At 44.3% G+C, this 21,400-nt stretch overlaps 1 protein-coding gene across 1 annotated transcript in view; it reads right to left on the bottom strand.

Moving 5' to 3' along the window:
• Timeout (circadian regulator timeout) overlaps positions 1-21,400 on the bottom strand; it is a 366,583-nt gene that overhangs the window by 337,293 nt on the left and 7,890 nt on the right. The window contains exons 5-12 of the mRNA XM_077706142.1: positions 19,291-19,405; positions 12,574-12,638; positions 10,379-10,447; positions 6,610-6,877; positions 5,177-5,394; positions 3,618-3,721; positions 2,754-2,832; positions 189-340 (exon numbers count right to left, since the gene is read on the bottom strand). Coding sequence (XP_077562268.1) covers positions 189-340; positions 2,754-2,832; positions 3,618-3,721; positions 5,177-5,394; positions 6,610-6,877; positions 10,379-10,447; positions 12,574-12,638; positions 19,291-19,405 — 1,070 coding nt within the window. The remainder of the gene's footprint in view (positions 1-188; positions 341-2,753; positions 2,833-3,617; positions 3,722-5,176; positions 5,395-6,609; positions 6,878-10,378; positions 10,448-12,573; positions 12,639-19,290; positions 19,406-21,400) is intronic.

The following is a 21,400-nucleotide window of genomic DNA, read 5'->3' on the forward strand; positions in this document are numbered from 1 at the left end:
AAGTTGCTTCTCCTTCGCACACATGAATGGTCCTTGCTGAGATAAGTGGGCAAGCATGCTGCTCCCTTTTGTACATATACTGCCCAAGGCCCATTCACACTGAATGCATAGTTCAAGCGTGAATGAGCCCTTGCTATCAGCCATCAGTGCGTTTGACTCTACGGTCATGTGGTTCGACCTAGACACACCTTGACCGTCTTCCTTGGCCTTCACTTTCTTGGTGGTCTTTCTGCGTGGCTTGGCCTTCTGTTTGATGATCACGTGCCTGTGACCCTTGGCAAAGTGCTGGAGCATCTTCATGTAGACGTGAACCATTTCCACCAAGTCTCGCAGGTAGGAGCTGCGCGAGGACAGACAAAGATTACAACTTCACTGGTAGCTGAACACCAAGCTTTGAAAAATTCATCTACTGTCAACCAACTGGAATTTTTATAGCACGCTCTATATAATATTTTATTTTTGGAAATTCCTTTTTGCAACCTAGGTTTTGGTCACAGCTACGACATTCAAACTGCTGTGAGAGAGAGAAAAAAATCTTTTTCCTCACAACATTGGTTATGTAGTCAAGGGATTGACCATGATATTTTATAGTGTAATCGGAGGTGGTAGAGTGCAGTGCCTGAGTCGTTTGGCGTGGAATGATCCTTTCAGGAGGTCAAGATAGAAATGTTTGCTTTCTTGTACACTTCTTTGAAGTGCCTTGCATGCACATTAAACTTAGAATCTTCTGCAAACTGCTAAAATAGATGCCATTATCAAGCTATATTAAGTTTGTGGGCAGATGAAATTCAGTGCGGTAACTCGGCCCCTTGTAAAGGTAAGTCAAAAAAATTTGCCGCTGTGGTGTGCACAGACGCCGAATGACAGAGGTTCTGTTAACCTGTGGGTGCCACACACCTCCAATAAGCACGGATGAATGAATGAACCCTCAAAATAAACAGCTGTTTCGCTCGCACTTGCTCACACGTCACTCTCGCCAACCTCGCCAAGCTTGCACTTAAAAACATGGCACCATGTTTGTCACAAGCAAAGAAGGTGTTGTCCACGGCATCCCATTGTCCTGTGGCAAATGCTATGTTGGACAGACAGGATGGTGCATAAATGACAGACCGAAGGAGCACCAAGCAGTGGTGTCATCGCTTGCAACAGAGGGGGGGGTGCTTTGCCAACCATTGCAAGCAATGTCAAGGATGCATCCCAGTGTATGACGAGACGTGTGTCATGATGTGGGCACGACCAAACCAGTCAAGAGACTAACAAGGCCTATCATATGAAATCAAGGGTTGGACGGAAACTGATAACAATTCAAAATTGGCACCGACTAAGAATGTTTTTATACAGCCCCGACTAAGAATGACTATAAAAACATTCTTGGTCGGTGGCAGTTTTTAATTGATGTCAGGCCTATCATATCTACAGGGAAGCAGACATGGTGTGAGCACACCTTCACTTACTCCCACAGAAAAGGAGTTAATGCTTTTTACGAGGGCACATGCATGCTACACAGCTTAGATTGTGCAAGGTGGTGAGTAGCTGTGATGAGAAGAAGGTGTTGTTTTATGTCATTTTTCTATGTTTCACTGACGCAAAGTAAAAATTCAATTGAAAGTTGGCGAGCATCCTGTGTGCTTATTCTTTGTCCTCGCCCTTTTTTCGCCAGTGAAATGCTGTCACTCTCTGATCATACGCAGTGTATCTGTAGCTTGAGCAAGCGCTGATGTGTCGATCACTGTATTCAACAAGGTAATGGAGACAATGACAACAACTCGTACACACACTCACGAAACAACGAATCACTTTTAAATTGGGTGTGTGAGACCCTTTGTGGCCCCTTTCCCAATCTTTCATGTCATGACACTGCTGTAGTGCCACCAAAAATAATGTTACAATGAGCAAAAGTGTGACATAGATGAAGCGATTTTGAAACCTGCTTTGTGATAGTGTCTCTGGCCTCATTAATAAAGACAATAGTCTTTCTTGGGCTACTTAAAAGCAGAAATTTTGGTCTGTCTGTCTGTCTGTGACTTGATTCAGCCACCTGGCCATGGTGAAACAGAAGCTGCGTAATAGTCTTATATACCCACAGCCAAATCTAAAAGTCTAAGTCCGGTGTCAATATATGTTCATACTTGTCAACATTGCAGGACAGTACGCAAATATAAGGCAGCAAATCAATACGCAAGTGATATTTGCAGTGTTCCTTCATTAAAAAATTTATGGATGCTTGCTTTTTGCGATAGCAAATGAAATATTACATCAACTGCAGAAAACTGTCCCCTGCTGTTGCCTGCGCTACTATAGCTCCTGATGGCATTTAAGAACTCAAACGGCAACCGCAACAAAAGGTTCCACTAGATAGGTTCCACGTTCCATTTAGAATGCTTGTTGAGTAGGGCAATGTGGTTCTATAAACTCTGTAGTAGGGCGCCTCGATTCACCCGCGTCTCCGCCATGCGGCAGTGCTGGCATCGAGACAACTGGGCATGGAGCAGTGGAACGCTGTAAATTTAAATTGACTTGAGCAAACCTCTAGAGTGTTTACCTTATGAAGAGCGCGACAGAAGAGGAAGAGCATGAGAGGTAAGTAGGAAAGCGAAGGGGAGCATTTACTTGGCAAATGTCGACCAAAGACTACCATCTTTTGTCGACATTTGCAACAAAAGGAGCAGATACGCGGCCAATTTTTTTAATCATGCTGTTTCAGCAGGTACGGGATTCCAGTACCTAAAACAAGGGCAAGTTAGTGAACTTACATGGGCTGCACATACTCATTGTAGTTCAGGAGGAGGTGCAGAACTATTTCTCTGTACTCTGGGAGATAGAAGATCGTGCCTAGGGGAAGAAAAGTGAAACTGTATCAGCACTTGCATTTATTTGTTACCAAGATAAGCTTGTCACTCATTACTTTGCAACTCTTGTCAGGAGTTGGTGCACAGCGCCCATTTGTTAAGTTCTTGACGGGCACACAAAGTGTATTTACAGAGAAATAAAACAAATCGGGGCTTTGCACGGCACTGCGGAGGGCTGGCTACAGGTTAATTTGGATCACCAGGTGATCCTTAATTAAAGTTGAACATCCACACATGGACGTTTACTTTTTCTTGCCTCTATCAAAACAAAGCCACTAGGACCAAACCAACATTGTCATGCTCAGCAGCACACTTCCTTTACCACCAAGCCACCAGGGAGGGTATTTATGCAGAGTTATGTGCAAATAACCTAATACATTAGCAGGTAACTGCACTCTGAGCATTTATCTAAGGTGGAAACTTGCCGATGACGTTTGTATATTGCAACACAGCTACACTCTGTTAGCTAGCAGTGCGCCACAACACAAAGCTCCACATTCAGAGTTCAAGCCCTGTGTTTTGAGGTGAGTTACTTTTACCATGTATTGCCTTACTGACAGAGCCATTTCCATTTCCGAGCTCTCCTAGTGTATATATATGGTTCAAGAGTATGTACCAAACATACTCTTCGTACGAAGAGTTTGTACCAAACAAACCAATGATACCAATGCACTTCCAGAAGTATTTCATCAAACATCACCCTCCAAGCTTGTGTTTGAGAAAAGCAAGACTCTTTAGCCTTTCCTGTTTCATACATATAGCACCCACCTTTCAGGACTCTGGCTGCCTCCCTGACTGCTTTGTCAGGGCTGCTGTCCATGGCAGCAAGTGTTCTCAACAGTTCTTGATAAGCCTTCAATCCAACGTGAAGCCTACAGCAAGAGCGGAAACATGTGAACGCTCAAGTCAAGCAATGTGCATTTTGAACAAACCACAGAAAAAGTCATCGCATCGTAGAATGTTGAAGTTAAATGTTGCCCTACAATACAGAATATTGTCAGGCAGTGAAGCCACTTGGGCAAATAATTTCAAGGTTTCAATCATTTCAAGTTCAGCAAACAGAATGATGCAAACAGAGTTATCGGCACTATAAAACAAGACTTCCCAGTGGGCAAACTTTTGCCCACTACTGCAATCACAAGAGTAAACAGTGAGTGCCAAGATGAACCTGAATAGCCTTGCTAACATTGGAGTCATGTTCTCATAATTTAATTTATGCCCGTCTCACACATACATTGCCACATGCCAATGAAGAGCAGCCACAAAGCCTCCATCACACTACACAAATTGCTTTCTTAGTTTTGTATTGTAGCCGCATTTTTTCTGGGAGCACGGAGTTCATTTTATTTTATTTTATTTTTTCACACAGACTTCAGTGTATATGAGGTGCAGAAAACATGGTCCCACTTCTTTACATAGTGTGAAGTCTGGTGATGGTATGGTATGACAGTACTTTCTTGCGATTTGCCTCCTGTCACCTATTGCCTCCTACATTGTCCTGCCTGCTAGTTCCTTTTATTGTGGAAACAGTTGGAATGGGTTGGGCAGGTTAAAACTATGCAAGTCTAGCTAATATCAGTCTCAATGACAGGAACACGCTTTTTCGAATATGCAAGCAAGTGCCGTTCGATGGCCTTTCTTCGCTTTAGCATCTTTTTTAACTTTTCTCATGCTTTATGCGCCTAACTAGTGTCACTAGATAAGATACAGAGTACCGTCACTGAGGCGCGCACGTGAGCAACGGTGGCCATTTTGGTGTTTATCGGTGTTGCCAGATTGGCGCTTCTGCGGCCTCACCGCTAACTTTGACGAGGTCATTTGTAAGCAACACTGCCGAAGACGCAGAAATACAGCCCCTGCGGACACACTTCTGCAGCTGAAATGCTGCGAAGCGTGTTATCGTTGATCCGCGCTCGGGACGGCGCCAGTCGCGCGCAGCCGCAGAGCAGGGAGAACAAGCTAAGCCGACCACAGTTGAACGACAGAAAAAGCATAAACGACAAAATGGCGGTGCCCATGAACTGTCGCAGTGCAAACAAATGCCATGTGATGCGAACTGACCAATGATCAGGGCGGCGGCACAGAACAATAGGAGAAAAGAGTGCCGATATTCTGTAACCTTATCTAGTGACACTACACATAACATGTGACGCATAAATCCCGAATCGTAGCAAAATAAATTCTGGTTGGAAGTCCATGCCTGTGAAGTCGGTGTCATGGTCTCCGTCCTATGCACGGATTTTTAGTTCGATAAACCAACCAACCCAAGGTACTTTCATAGACGAGTACCCGAAGAGATGAAAAGGAGAGGCCCCCCTCGCACAGACCTCTTGGACCAGATGCGGATCTTGCGCTTGTCGGTGACCATCATCTCGTAGTACTGCTCCAGCTGCGTCTGCACAAAGTGGAAGGTCTCCTTGGATATCGTCTCGCTGACCAGGCTGATGTCAAAGCCGTTGTGTCGATTGAACTCCATGAAGAACTTCAGGGCCCAGAAGTAGTAGCCCTCATCGTTCGACAGGGCCTTCTTGCGCTGCAGAAAGCTCTGCGACCAGGTAGAAAGAAGCATAGTGGCCAGTTCGTCAATGCCTTTCGAAGCCCTCTCATGGGAATGTTCAAGTTTACTTGTGGCAGAAAACTCCACCAGATAAGGGCACTGCGACGAGCTGGGATGCTTCCTGATGCTTTATCCCACACATTAAACAGCTCCATAGAGCCCTTTAAGTACATTGTCAGCCAGGAAGGTGATGGCAACTGAATTTGGGGTTAGCCAAGGAATAATTTTAATCAAATACTTGCAGAGTGGAAAAACAGTAACAGGCAAGTAACATGCATTGTTACTGGACAGTTCGAAAAAAAAAAAAAAAAAAATACTGCACAAGCTACTACACAACAAAGGGCTCTTTCACCAAGGCAGTACATAGCCCACAAATCGGCTATCACAATGGTAAAATTGCATGGATGTGGCTTTGAATTGGTTCCTCACCCCCCCCCCCCCTTGATTTTCTGGATTTGCCTTCCTCCCAATTTTTTCTTATTTGCTAACTTTGAAATGTGGTTTGGTGGAAGAAAATTTCCGCCAATGAAAATGCCTTCCCTAGCAACAATGAATACTTCACTCCACATGAAGATTCTTACTTTTGGGACAACATCAAGAAAATTTAAGCTCAGTGAACAGCCACGTTGAGAAATAAAAAAAATATTAAAAAAGGTTTCACTTCTATTTCCACCTTATTTATCAAGCAATCCTTGTAGAATGCATGCCACGCCCTTTCCCCTCTTGGCCACGAGTCTAAGGCATTCATGTAGATTGTTGCCCCCTCCCCACTTCTTCATAGGTCACACTGGACCCACATTGAAAAGCTACAAAAGTCAGCTATCAATCTTGCAGGTTATACAACGAACTCCGAAAAGCCTTAGGCGAAGTGGTCAAGGCTTGGGAACTTGGTAAAGCTCAATGCTGGGCCAGCCGGTATGAGCAAACTTTAAACACACAGCGCTTTAGGTTTACGAGGGACGTTCACACAAAAATGAAACGAGTGAAGCACTTCACCCACTCTGTTCGTTTAATTTTTGTGTGTACGCACCTCATAAATTTACACTGCTATGTGAATTCACCGTTAAGAAAACATTAATCATTTCACAAAAATGTAGCTGTTTTTGTGCATACTTTTGTCACACTCCATGTGGCCATTATATCGAGGCATCACTTTCACTCCGTAGAATGGTAGTGGGAAGGAAGGGCAGTGTTAATTATCACCTTGACAGTCCGCATCATGGGGTTGTAGCACCACTTGAGGAAATCAGTGCAGAGCCCCTTGAGGAAGAGGCGTATGTTGAGTGTGGATCTCCGGGTGACGTCATCAGCCTCCAGGATGGGCCTCCTATTCTTGGGCTTGGCCTTGAACTGCTTGGACCGGTCGAAGCTCAGCTGGGAGAGCTTGGCCAGGTTGCTGTGGGTGACCAGCTCGCTCTCGCCGATGCCCTTCACGTTCTTCACGGTGAACGTCCCTCCAAAGCGAGGGTGCCTGGGAAATTGAAGGGTTAAATGAAGAGAGGCAGAACAAAGGAAGGAAACAGCTAGCAAGCCAAGTGGTGCACACTGGCCAGCACATTTCAAACCTGGGTTTTTTTTTTTTTTTTTTTTTTTTTTTTTTTGTTTTTTTGCATGCCAAAGAAAACACCCTGGCTATGAGGCCCACCGTAGCGGAGGGCTGCGGATTCATTGAGACCGCCTGAAGGCCTTTAACCCTTTGCAGTCTGCCAAGCATGAGGACACTGGTTCGATTCCTGGCCGCGGCGGCCATTTTTCTGATGGAGGCGAAAGGCAAAAACACCCGTGTGTACGAGATTTCGCTGCACGTTAAAGATCCCCAGGTAGTCAAAATTAGTCCGGAGCCTTCCACTACGGCGTGCCTCATAACCTGTGCAGTTTAAGCGCGTTAAACCCCATAACCAATCAGTCCCTTGCATTCCAGAACTTTTACCCACTTTCCGGCCATGCCGGTCCACAACTATTTTGCCAGTTTCTGGAACCGCAAAGAAAAACACAAACTGAGCACAAAAAACTCGCACAATATTTATTTGTTCTCTTGCATTCTGCTTGCAACCCCTTTACCAATATTTGAGCAGTGTGTGAAACCGCTCGAAGTACTCTCCTGGGTGCAGGCCTGTTACTGCAGGTTTTGCTGAAAAACAGTTTCCCTCCTGCCTCCTTTCGTTTTTCTATCACTGCAAACAGCCCAGTCCTTCCTGCTTCAGCCTGGGAGCTTGTCGATGAAATGGTTCATCCCATCTAGCCTTTCCTCTCACTCCATACTTGAGACCTCAGATCACCCACCAGCTGTCGGCTAAGGTTGCGGCGGTACTGCAGGTATTGCTGCTCTTTCTCCCCATGATTCTGCAGCTGTGTGTGCTTCCAAGTATAACTATTGACAATGGAAACCTTCAGATGCGAGAAAAAAAGCTCTTGCCACCATTTCATTGTCTTTCAACAAAATGCGTAGCTCACAGAGTACCTACTGCTCCAGATAGTGCTGTCTCCACCACTGTCTTTGTCACTCGCTTCTGTCGAATCACTGTCACCACTAACTGATGGAGGAACGCAATTCTCTTCCTCACTGAAGTCATCATCGCTTTCACTAAGTTCCCCGAAGTAGAATGCATGCGTTCAGAAATCAGCCATGCTTTTCAGCAAACAGCGCGCCCGTGAAAACACTCTGGAATCCAAAAGGCTCGTGCTGAACATTGTGCTGCACCTTAGTGCAAAAAGAAAAAAAGTTTTCCGTCGAGAGATGGTGCACCATGTATACAAAGAACGCGGACAAATTGCAGTGAGAAAAACTGTGAAATGTAACCTTGAATACCGAAGGCAGGCAAACCCCAACAACGGACCGCTATGGCCGTGTTGCATTTTCGCATTTTTGCATTTTCGCTATGGCCGTGTTGCATTGCTTAGCACAGTTAGGAGAAGAGCTTTTTATTGCTTGTTTGAACACTAGTCGTTATAATTTGATATAGGCTTTTGAATGCTGCATGCTTGAGTGCATAAAAGCTTAGACTTCATGCTTCACAGTAACCAAAAAAAAGTCATGAAAACTGCATTACTAGTAGGCTTGTGTGAATAGTGTTTCCCCCCCCACTTAGAAGCAAAAAATAGTACGTAGCGAACACAAAGATTTAGCCTGCCACTACTCCCATTTTGTAAGGTGGCGTGATGTACGAGGGAGAGGGCTGGATTATAGGTAGGTGCAAGCTTGGGTTCTATGACGGATGTCCAGGTATCTCCTGCAGTGTGGACATACTGGGGAACCCTCCACTTTCCAGAATTAATGTCACAAGAGGAGTGGGAAGGGATCATCTGGGTTTGTCTCAGGAAAGTTGAGAGTCATCGTGTTAGTGACAAGCAAAGTGTCGTGCTTCTAACTTGGCCTACACTGATGATTTCATGTCACTTGAGAGCTAGAGCGGAAAGTTGGGCGAGTTGGTAGCTAACTAGGGCATTCATCGTGCTAGCGAACATCAAACCAAACAGGACTAAGTGAAGAAGAGGCAAAACACATGCTAAATCCCACCAGCTTCACTTAGTGCCATGCGACGCTTGCTGGCACGATGAATGCCTTAGTCACCCGAGAATTTCTTGCGTGATTCGGGGCTCATTGGCACTGCATAATAATGGCGATGTTTACCACAACTGTTTTGTTCTAACTCATTAATGAAACACTAAATAAGCACTAAGGGAGGCACACATGTCCAGTATTTCAGAGATCAGCTGGAATGAAACAGTAGCAGTGAACATCACTATTACAATGCAGGGCCAACGAGCCCAGAATTGCGCAAGAAATTCTCGGGTGAGATGAAACAATCAGTGCGGGCTACATTAGAAGAATACGACTGAGCAACCACATATTGCTGCCCCAGCTCAGATCGTGCACAACCAGTTGCATTTTTGTTGTTGAACCTTACCCGCCAACAAAGCGAAAAGGCTGAACAGGCTTACCACGACATTAAATTAGTTGTGTCATAAAGACACTTAAATCACCATTGTTTTATTGGTGCCAAGGGGCTGCACCTGGCAAACACCTAGAGACCTCACACTTAGAATCCTGCATCCTGATAGAGTGTAGACCACTCAGTACGTATGTCACAGGAGCCACGAAAATCCGCACTACTATAAGCAGTACCACACTATAAGCAATACATGTGTGAATCCAACCATATATCGCAACCTACCTTTTAAATCGTTCTTTGTTTATTTATCATCATGCAAATGAAGGCCTCATAAAAACAGAGGTACGGTCCTTACTGCGTCTTTTTTTTTCCACATCAGACGCTGCTGCATGGTCTTACAAACCATTAGTGTCTAGAAAAACGGATGCCACAGAGAGGGAAAAAGCTGCATGCTTACGCCGGCGAGACAAGGTAATAAGAACACAAACCAGCATCTGCCTTGCGGGGATGCCAAAGGCGGTTGCTTATCAGCCCAACGTACCGGTAGCAGAAACCTCAGGGGGGGGTGTGCCTTTCTCGCTATCTTCAGAGGTGTGCCGAGAGCAAGGGCAGTTGTGGTTATCACACACCAGTGCAAACGGCACATGCGAACTAAAGATACCTATTTTTTTTAATTTTGTGTGTCTTAGAGGAGAGAAGGGAGCGCAGGCTGCAGAGTGCGGGCTCATCAGATGGGTGAATCCACATCTTTTCTTTCTTTTTTGCGACCCTAAAACGGCGCCCCAGCTGCACCTGTCGATCAGCAGACCTGCCAAAAAACCGCACTATATAAACGGTATTGTGCTTCAGCCAACCGCATTTTAAGTGGTACGTTTATGCATTCAGTTCTATGGGAGGCAAACCGGCATTCACAAAAACCCGCGTTATATCTGGTCCTGAACTATAAGTGGTTACGTTAGAGATGGTCCACACTGCACTCCTTTCGCATGAAAACAAAAGGGTCCTCGACACATTCAAGGCCGTTTTATTGTCTACCAAGGATGAGCTGGGCAGCAAGCACGCACGCAGCACACACTTACCTGCTCGTCCTTGCCTGCATTTGCGCCTTCTTCCTCGCAAGTTCCACTTCCCTTGCTTGCAGAAGTGCCCTGCAGAGTGACAAGACCCACACCATTACTAAGTGCCAATGACAGACGCAAGCACACTCTGCACCTCCCTAGACCATTTTTTCTACCACAATTTGGAATTTCAAAAACAAACAAAATGAATGACAGAGCATCCAAAAGCCGAGTTGCAGTGGTAGCTGCTCTGTGGACCGAGTACTGCAACTTTTTAGCACTTAGCTGTTGCCCTGCCATTACCAGCGGGAATGAGACAGCTGAATCAGATTTGGGAGCAGTTTTTTGAGCAGCGAAATCTTGATTTTGGAGTAGAAGAACCTTGAATTGGAGCAGAAGAACATTTATTATGTCACCTTAGGAGCCTAAAAAATCAAATTTTTGGCAACTCACGGGGGAAAAGTGCACTTTTCAATCGGTTTTGAACGTAAATAACACTGAAACAGCTTCTCAATAACGTTTCTTTTCTACCAGAGTATCACAAGGTACGAACTGCACTACCTTTTTACAAACCATTTTTAAATTCTTAGGATAGTGGAGCACCGTTGAAAATATCAAATTGAAAAACTAAGCAATCGTAAGGCATTTTTATTATCATGTGACTTCCAAAATTGTTATTTTTGTAATCCCAGACCTGGCTTTACACATAAGTGTAGAGCCACGGCAAAAGTTGCACAAAGCGAGGTGATAGTCGTCGCACCCCACCAGCTCTCCCATTTCAATCCCCAAGGTGTAAGTTCACTACGATCGTAATTTGAGTAACGTTGGTATGTTTAGCCACCTCCCACTTGGCATTAAATTTCACTTCAGATAAATGAACCATTATTACTAGCGTGCAATAATAGCCCATCCCGCTATCGGACACTGCTTCAACATTTTGCGGCGATGTACCCTGCACCGCTGCTTCTGCAGCGTCGATCGTCCCATCCCCGCCACTCGCAAGCTCGCTGTGAAAGGCAGCAATAACTCAGCGTTTTATAACAGCGCAATGAGTCCGAAATTTCACTTCAAGCCCGTACCGGCCTCACACTCAAGGCCGAAACACGGCGAATTCGCGGGCACCATGTTGTTTATGATGAAGTCCCGTCTTTCCGAGTCGCGCAACTTCCTTGCAACAGATCAAACGACTAAAGGTAAACCAAACTACCCCCATAACTAAAAACAAGGTAGAAATAGGCGAAGAGCACTCTGCCTGAACCACAGGCAACTGCTTCGCCCAGCAGCCACGTTTTCGCATCTTACCACGCCAAGATGGCGGCGCCCAGTAATGTCGTTCCGGAGATACGGCACTTCAAAAAATTGCCGTTTTTTCATCAACTAGCACAACTGGTTTGATGCCTCAGTACAGATAAGTATTTTTTCTACAGGACTTTGCAATGGTTTTCGATGGGAAAACTGTAAAAACGCACAGAATATAGCATATGCAACCCGACATTGTGACTTTCGAAAAAACTATCTCGGGGACAATTTTATGCTCATTTTTTATTGAATGATCAATCGATTAAACCTTTACAAACACTTGGGAGTGCTGGAAAATAATGCCGTCAGTAAGCATTTTCCCTTACTGAAACTGACGGAAGCGTTAAAATCCTTGGCTCTCAGACTGTTTTGAAGCAGTTTGGCGCAATTTTTGCAATTTTCAAGCTTTTGGAGCAGCCTGGCACAGAAAAACGAATTTGTATCAAATCTGCGCAATATGCACAGCTGTCTCACCCCTGTACCAGGCAACACAATGTTTCAACCAGATCAACGTCATCTGTTGTCTTCATCATCCCATTAATAAATTTCAGGGTAATTTTTCACAACCCCAGGGCCTGTTAAAAATGTAACACTTTAGCACATACTGTTGAATTAGCACACAGAATATAAGTTTTGTTAATTGAACCAACCTTCAAGCTGCTATGTCCAACATCTTCCCTTGTCATCACTAATTCGCATAACCACTGCTATCACATAAACTGATGCAGATTGTCACCACTCATTCATCTGAACATAACATGTGTAGATGAACAAGTGACAGCGTCATTACCATGGCAATCTGCAGCAAGCCTTTTACGACCCCTCAGGCAGACGGAACACAGTCTCCAGCAGGTAGACGCATAGCTAGTGTATTGGAATTCTCTGGCAGACAAACACCAACTTTCAAGCAGTCGTACCTCACATCTTCATCTTTTTCGGTGGCAGTCCTTGGCTTTTCAGCCCTTGCCAGCACTTCCGGGGACTGCAGAAAAACAAAAAGATGTAGGTGGGGTGAGGAAGTTAATAGTAATAGTGTAACCGAGTACAGAAACATTCCGAAATAAACGACAGTAGGCAGCCGCATCAAATTTCTCAAGAAAAACGAGAAAAGGGAATCAGGCATGCGATATGTAAGTAAGCAACAAGCTAATGCAGAGTATCCCTGCAATATTTGTGGGCCACCAGCACGTCCAGCCCCACCACAACAGATTCATTTGAAAGTACAGTAAAGCATTATTAAAGATGTCCTCTCACGCATGCAGTGAGTGTGCACATGGAACCACAAGACAGGTTAGTTGGTGACTGCAGAGTTCAGGCAAGCTAGGCAAAGGCCTTGCCAAGACTGTTTTTAATCAAACTGCATCTTATACATGAATATTTTAGGAGTTCTAGTGTATTAAAGCAAAGCTTTCTTGGTCTCACTGATGGCAGTGTCGCAAACAAAATTCACTGCAGGAAAGCACCTTTACATAATGAGAGGGCACATCATCATCATCATGGTGGTGGTGATTATGATGATGGTGATGATGATGATGAAAAACGCTTCTTGTGACCGGAATAAAATCTGGGTCCCTCACAGATGAAGCCGACATCTATCCAATGGTGCTATCACCGCATGTAGGTCGCTCAGCATTTCCTTTGAGTTCACTGCGCAGGCGTCAGCTTTGTGCCTTGGATGAGTTGAAGTGGACTTGCATGCGTAACGTTTACAACAAGAGCAAATACTTGAATGTAATAAAATGTAAGTCCTTTAATAGTAAGTCCTTTAATAGTCCTTTAAAGGAGCCATGAAGACAAAATGCAAGTTGGTTTTATTCGAAAGATTTCGTGTTTTATAGTGCCCCCAGCGCTTGTCCGAATACAAACGATGCTTTATTCACTGAGAAATTAAACAATTTAGGTTAAAATTTTGATTTTCCCGCTAAATCGTTTGTTTTCGGTGTCTGCAATGACATCACAGGAACCGACCGCTCTGCAACCTAGAATACCTTCATTCTCCGCCGTACAGGGTAGAGACACGTATACGCTGACGCCGCCATTTTGTGTCGCTCGCTCACCGCCGAAGCAAGTCATTGTGTCAAAACCGCGCTAAAATTATCGCCGCAACGCGGTTTACTGAAGAAGTTTGAATCATATTGTCTGTTTCGCGTTGCTAGGTCTCGTGGGAAACGAAAAGAACAACGCGTTGAGCATGTTGGCCCAATTGCGGCGGCACGGGACCATTCAAAGGTTGTCTCCACCCTGTACAGCGGTGTTGGTTAGTTCCCACGTTTCTTTACGTTACCCGAACCTAGATGGCGCCACCATACCGTGGCAAGCGTTTGGTTTGTTTTTGCCCGTATTAAGACCTGGCTTGTTTTTGTTCTGGGAGAAAATATTCGTTCCCTGAAACAGTGCTCGCTCGACAAATGTGGTCACGTAACACACCGTTGCTTGCGTCAATCGGCCAGTGTCGTCTGAGACAACCCCAAGCCCCGTAGTGCCGTGCAGCTAAACCAAGCATGCTGTGCGCAGTACGAACAGCAGTACGCATAAGTACTTCTATGTTTACATGTGCTTTCGTAACTTCCACTGTTTGTCCCATCATTCTTATTGTTTTGTAAAGAACGTGCCCTAAATTTAAGCGCAAATCGCTCGTTCGGCTAGTTTGTAAGCTCTACCTAATTTGCGTCTGCTTGTGCCGGCATCCGCCAATCGCAGAGCATTCTCGTGTGACATCATAGGTTCTGTTGCGGGAAATGAGCTGGTGGGTCGCATGGTCATTCTCTTTTTTCCTAAGTATGTAGCTTATTTGAGCGAAGTTTACGTTAAAAGTGGTGTCAGTATGATTCTAACGAGGCAATCTTTTGAATGAACCAAACTTGTGTTTTCTCTTCATGGCTCCTTTAAGTCTCCTCATCCAAACAAAACCATTCACTACACCTTTAGCGCACTCTCTCCTAAACAAAGCTCAAATACCCTCCATCTAACAACGACGATGGGTTGGGGGAGTTGGGGGGAAAGGGGGGAGCCTTCAGCTTCCTCGCGAGGGATTCGTTTGCTGTCACCTGAGTTTTGACTGACTCTCAGGCTGTTTGCACTTTGATCATTGACACTGTGACTTTGATTGCACTGGCCTTGACTTTGGCACTTCCCCATTTAATTCTCGCACACAAGAAAGCTTCGCGTTTCAACCATCGTTGTCATTAGACGTAGGGGATTTGAACTTTTTAACAATGTCATACAATTTATCACATTCTAGTATGACAGTCCGAAACTGTGCAAAGCTAACTGCAAATAAAGCACGCTGAGGAACTTCGGGGGAATATATTTTTTGTAAGATGTTTCTTAATAAAATGAGACTTTCTAACCACAAGTTCGGATGCCGAGACTTTGTAATACCTCAGGTGAATTCCCTATTGAAACCTTAAGACATGTTTTTATCCCTCCTATAGTAACCCCATGTCACACCAGACATGGTGATGCACTGGTCAGCCCTGAGAACAGCAATGCATGGCAATTAGGCCTAGCTCATCAGACAATATAAGAAAAATATGTGAAGTGACCGCCATATTAAACACTCCAAGGTGGAAATGTTACCCACACCGTGACAGCTCAATCCGGGGTGAAACAGCCTAAACAGATTTGGCAGCAATTTTTGGAGTAGCAATTTCGATTTTGGAGCAGAATGAACTTAAGCAAAATGGAGAGACGAGCTAGTTGGTGCACATCCATGAGTGACACTTAAGCGCGAACAGACACAGGGACGAGAAAGGGAAACGACACCAGCGCTGGTGTCGTTTCCCTTTCTCGTCCCTGTGTCTGTTCGCGCTTAAGTTTCATCACAGAATGAACTTGATTTGGACCACTTCGTGGCATTGAATACATTGTCTTAGGAGCTAAAAAAATCAACTTTGTAGCACCTTTGGGGGAGAAATACTTTTTGAATCAGTTTGAATACACATAACACTGAAATAACCTTAGAGAAAATGTTTTTGATGTCTTTGACAGAGTATCCCAAAGTACGAACTGCACTACCTGCTTGCAAACTTTTTAAATTGTATTGGGGTGTATGCATAATGTAAAATGCTGGAGAAATTTTCAAAATCAAGAATTCTGCAATCATAAGGTGCATGTCTTAACATCTGAATGCTAAATTATTATTTTGTAATCCGTGACTGCATTGCGAAGGAAAGTTTGACATCCACCTAAATGCAGCCATACGCAGAAACTTCGCAGAAACTTACTCCACCTTGGGGATTTCCCCTAAATCTTTTCGGGTGACTGCATTGCACAAACGAGTGCAAAGACAAGGCAAAAGTTGCATAAAGCGAGGTGGCAATCATTGCATAATTTCAATCTCTGGGGTGCACGCTTGCCCCGATCGCAATTTGAGTAATGTTGGTATGTTTAGCCACGTTGCTTCTGCCATTGAATTTCACTTTACAGACATCAATTATTATTACTCGCTTAACAAGTCCTTCTATCAGGCCGCATGCCCGAACACGTCGTGGCTCCGCAGCACACGCCGCAACTTTGGCATGTCGATTGTTCAATTTCCAAGGCTCGCGAGCTCGCTGCCAAACACAGCAATTACTGAATGTTTTATAACATTGCAATGAGCCCCTATAGTAGATGTACGCACCCAATTTCACACTGAAGTACAAGACACGGTGAAGCCGTTGGCACCACGTTGTTTTCAAAGGACTCCGTCATTCAAGCCATGCAAGTTTCCGCAATCTGGCACACATTCTCAAGATTATCCCCACGTAAGCGTCACTGTTCAAAACCACAGCTCTTAACTCTTTCGCTACCACGCCTATTCAAATCGATCACCGGTGATCGATGATTTATATTGCCTATTTCGACATGTTGTAGTCGTTTCTCGTACACCTAATGCAGCCAGTGATTAGTCTAGGCACTGCCCTTTTAGAATCAGTTTAAATTTTCCCGCTCCGGCGACATTGAGATTTCTGGCAGCGTTTTTTGCGAGCTGAGGTGCGCGTGTTTTTGAGGAAGGGGGCGTGGCTGCTGCACTTGAGAAAAAAGGATGCAGGTCGTGGTTAGGCTGCATTACCATAATATTTTTTTTGTCAAAAGGCTCCTGGCAAGTCAAATACCAAATCATAGGGTCAGCTTTGTAATCCGACAGCATTGAGAGGTGATAATTACTTGAAAATGGCCCCAGCTATTCACTAATGATTTTTGGTTCGGACAAAGGGCAGCTTTATTCTCCCAAAGCTTATTTCTGATGGTCCTCCGCATGTCTAGCAAGTGTGCCTGACATTTTCAACCAGTTTCCAGCAGTTTCGGTTTCGTTTTCGCACTGCGAAATTCATATTTGGCGCTACTACGCAGTTACCAAACTACAAGCTCATTTGCCATGGCGCCTCCATTGCCCGCTACTGCTCCTCAAAACAAGTATGCCGCTCGCGCTTCCACTTTATCTACGCCTTGCTTCTGCGATAAGAGCTTCCGCTGAAAGTCAAACGATAACAGCAAGTCATCGGGTATCAGTTCAGACGAGGAGAACACTTCCAATTGGCCTTGAACACCGTCAGCTGTTCACCGGCCAGTTTCGTTTTCATATGAGGGTATTTCCAGAGGTCTAGTGTCGCTTCTTAGTAGTACGGTCTATTCTGACAAAGTCTCCAACAGCCTTGTATTTGTGTCTTTTGAAATTGTTAGGTGGCGCTGCAATGTAGTAGGCTCGTAGTGCTGAACTCGCTTCACAGCCCGACGGCGGCTTGGTGAAAGCTTGCTGGGCATGATTCTAGCGCATCGTACCTTATTCCTGCAAGCAGGGCTACCATAGCGAGTCAGAACATGATAATAAACCGCAAATGAAAGTTCTGACTGATAAGTGATCATCAGAACGTCAACAAGCATCCACTAAAGAGTTTGGTTCTCAACTCCAAGCGGATTTTTTCCCATCGCTTGCCTTCAATATTGTGCCGGTCATAATTATTGAAAAGGTGTTTTTACATCACGTGGAGGCTAATTTGGGCCTTTAATGATGTCAAACCACCAGATTTCTTCTAGAGAACTATCCAAAATAGCAAAACTTGAAATAGAGGTTGGGCTTCACCACATGGCACAGGCACCACGTGGGCTAACATTTTTTATATCTGACAAATTGTACTGCGCAACTCAATTTTTTTTCTAGGACGGGTTTCCGAAATGTCTACCTACAAAATGTATATTCTAAATTTTTTCTACCACAGGTGGTTTATTATACACAACTTACTTTTTTCTTATTTTCTTCGACGCGTGGACAAAAATTTCGAATTCGATAAGTTTTTTCGGAATCATTATTTAGGAAAACATTATTAAAACTGGTGTCGTTGGAAAGCGCGTGGAATAATCTGCATTTTATTTCACTGCAATGTGTGCCTAACCAATATGTATAGCACAAAACAATGTTTTGTTAGACCCTTCAAAATTGGTCAATTTCCCGCGGTAACGAAAGAGATAAAATGACTCAACGAGAATCCCACTGACTACGCAAACTAAACCAGGGAAAAGATTGGCAAAGCGCACCAAGCACTTGCACTACGGAGCAGCCACTTCACCAAGCGGCCGTGCTTTTTGTTGCCATAGCGACACCCAATAGGGAAGGCCACTTCAGTGAACGCAGCCGAAGGGCCAATTGAGCTTTAGCAGCTATCGTTTTCTTTGTTTCAGTCTTTCTTTTTCTGTCGTTTCTGTGTTGGCGAGTGAGCGACAATAGCAGTAGTGACCGGAAGGCAGGAGACAGGAGTTCAGCCAACGTAGCAATACCAAGATATCACCCCATCCTTGCGAAAACCAGCACCACTTGGGCTGCTTGGAAAAGCATGTTGTCAACTCTGCCTTTTTCACCACAGAAACTGATGTGACCATCAAAATCCTTGGCTTTCAGGATGCTTTGGAGCAGTTTGGCGCAACTTTCGCAGTTTTCTTGCTTTTGGAGCAGCCAGGTGCAGGAAAACAGAATTGATCAAAACTGCGCAATATGCGCAGCTGTCTCGCCCCTGCTCCTTCCAATTTAACGATGCTTCCACCTAAATAATACTAGATGGGCAGACTTGGTCGGTCCCCTATAAAACAACTATCATCGGTCAAATGAAACTAACTTCTGTTCGTTCTGTATCAACAAAACTGAAAAACAAATTAAAGCTGCTACAGACGCACATATTACCATCTGGGAAATATAGAAACAATCGCACAGCTGTTGAAGAAATCCAATCAGCCAGTCACATTGCTATTTTGATAAGGCTAACTGACCTTTAATTAATTTGTGCTCTGCCCCAGTGCGCTGGTTGGTTCACATTCGTACAGCATGTCGGTTCGTCGTGATGTTGCCAGTGGTAAAGTAACACGCAGAGATGCACACAATGCAGCATTCACCAGAGCGATGCTATTGAACTTTTGCAGCGTTATCTCATACGCAACGAGTGCACTGGACTGTTAGCAAATCTTTCATGCATGCGTACATATTTAGTGCAAAGGATGTTCGGAAAAATGAAACTATCTCTCCTTCCCGGTCTAAGTGTGGTTAGCGGTATCTTATAAATTGGGCTTATTCTGCTCACAAAAAACTGTACGAACAACAAAATTTTCCTTCTACATTTGGGCTCCATTGACACAGAGTGTGCTGTACAGAGATCGCCCACCTGTTCTCTCAGCATCAGGGACAAGATTTCCAAGCAGTGAAAGCAGTAGTCAGTCTCGTCGTCACTGCTGGTGACGTACAGAAGCAGATCTTCGAGGTTGGCCAGGTGCATTGCCCTGAAAGGAAGAGGCCCCACATCGCAGACTTTGCGACAGCAAGTGGCACGATTAAGAAATGAAGCAGGCAGGTCTAGAAAAAGGAATAACCCTGCAGCACTTGTGGCACGGGCTCTACCCACATTTCCCAACTCTTTAGTGAAACGAAACGGAGTGTGAATTGTAACATCAACACAGCCAGAGAAGTTTCCCATTATGTATGGTTATAAGAATCTTGAAGGGCTACTTTTGTGAGCAAACAGTGATCGCTCATACCAAGAGAACAAATACAGAAAGCCAACAACTACAACTTATTACAGTGAAATAGGCCACAAAAAAACCAATGAAGACAGCAAAATGATAGTTACTGAAATTTTCAATATTGGGAGAAGATGCTGTTAATGGTTATAAAGAAGCGATTGTTATAACAAAGTACTTTTGGCTGCTTCTTCAACATTATATAATGAGGCTTCACTGCCCCAAAATACAAGAAAATGCCTAAGTAAATGTTTTCAACTTTTTTCAAGTTCTGCATTAGGGGTCTGCAGTGAAAACAGGATTAAAAATTGAAAAAGGACTTGAGAACAGCCACGCCCCGAATAGACAGCGCCGAAAGTAGAAAGAAAAAAAAGCCTCAAATGTCATCTTCTAAAAGCACGCTTTTTCACTCTACCATTTCCAGTCCCATCTGGATTGCCCACTTTCAATCATGGAATTACTTCAATATTGATTACGGTAAAGCTAACCACAATGAAGTGTTCAAGAAAAGCCTTCATATTACACCAAAACCGGTAAGTTCGAAAGAAACCTCTCTTTCAATTGCACGTCCCTTGTGCAAGTACAGCTGCAAAGACCAGGTCATATTCTCGCAAGAAGGCTACAAACGACCTTGCCCAGCGAGTTAGCACCTAAAGCACTACTTGGCTCCCTCTTGTGCTGAAAAGACTGCCAAGGGTGACAACACTCAACAATCACAACAAGCATTAACCCTTTCAGATGCCGCTCGCTATTTCCCCTACAATTTTTTTTGTTGTTTCTATTTTGTTGTATCTCACCAAATAAGATGAATTGGCAGGTTACTGACCCCAACACAATCTTAGTTGTTTTTTTTAGTCATGTACAGAACTGTGTACATAGTGTCACAGAGTCAGGAGCATCAAGTAGCGCTGAATATTACCACATACACATATATTTGTGTGATATGCATTGTTTCTATATTTTTTTAGGGCTGCAAGTATTTCAAGAAAACAAGGAGAAAGAGTTGAAAAAGCTCACCCAATAAAGCCGTCGCGTGCGTCGCCATTTGTTTGTTTACGTTCTTAGTAATCTTACTAGCTGCCAGATGACCCTAAAATCTTCACTGTTACACGAAGGATACAAAATTGTGCCAAACTAGCGAAAACTTTCATCTTTGGTATTTTGTTCGTAAAAAACTGCAGGATTGAAATGTACACAGTTCTGTGCATAGCATCTGAAATGGTTAAATTCTCCTTTTTTTAACACTTTTAAACCATTTTTGCAGCAGGACGTTGCTTGGATAGTACTCCAGCTTTTACACACGTAAAATCGCAACCTTTGGAACCCTGTTTAGGGCCCCTGTAAGCAAGCTGACAGGGCTAGAACTTCGTGCACTTTCCACGTCTGGGGATTTCCACGTCTGGGGACAAAAACTCCTGAGGCTCGACGTGCCTTTGAAGTACGAGACATTTTATAAACAAGGCGTTGGAAAACGAATGTCCAGGTGAGTGCTATTAGCATACGGTCACCACTAAAGTCAAACGCCACTCAAAACATGATTTGGAGCTCAAGCTTACACATCTCATCACTGGGATGTGCACCTTGAGTGGGTTATCTGAGTTCAAAACAGCACTAATAGACAGGATGAGGGACGACAACTTACGGCACTGTCGTCCTTTGTGTGTTGTCACCCCTCATCTCCTGCCTATTAGCACTGCTTTAAACTCGGATTAGTATGGCAGCATGTATCACCATCCTAATGCAGTGAGTAGGTTAGTT

This window comes from Haemaphysalis longicornis, unplaced genomic scaffold (assembly GCF_048455015.1).
Source record: "Haemaphysalis longicornis isolate Haplotype H1 unplaced genomic scaffold, Haemaphysalis longicornis Haplotype H1 scaffold_4, whole genome shotgun sequence".
Lineage (NCBI taxonomy): Eukaryota > Metazoa > Arthropoda > Arachnida > Ixodida > Ixodidae > Haemaphysalis > Haemaphysalis longicornis.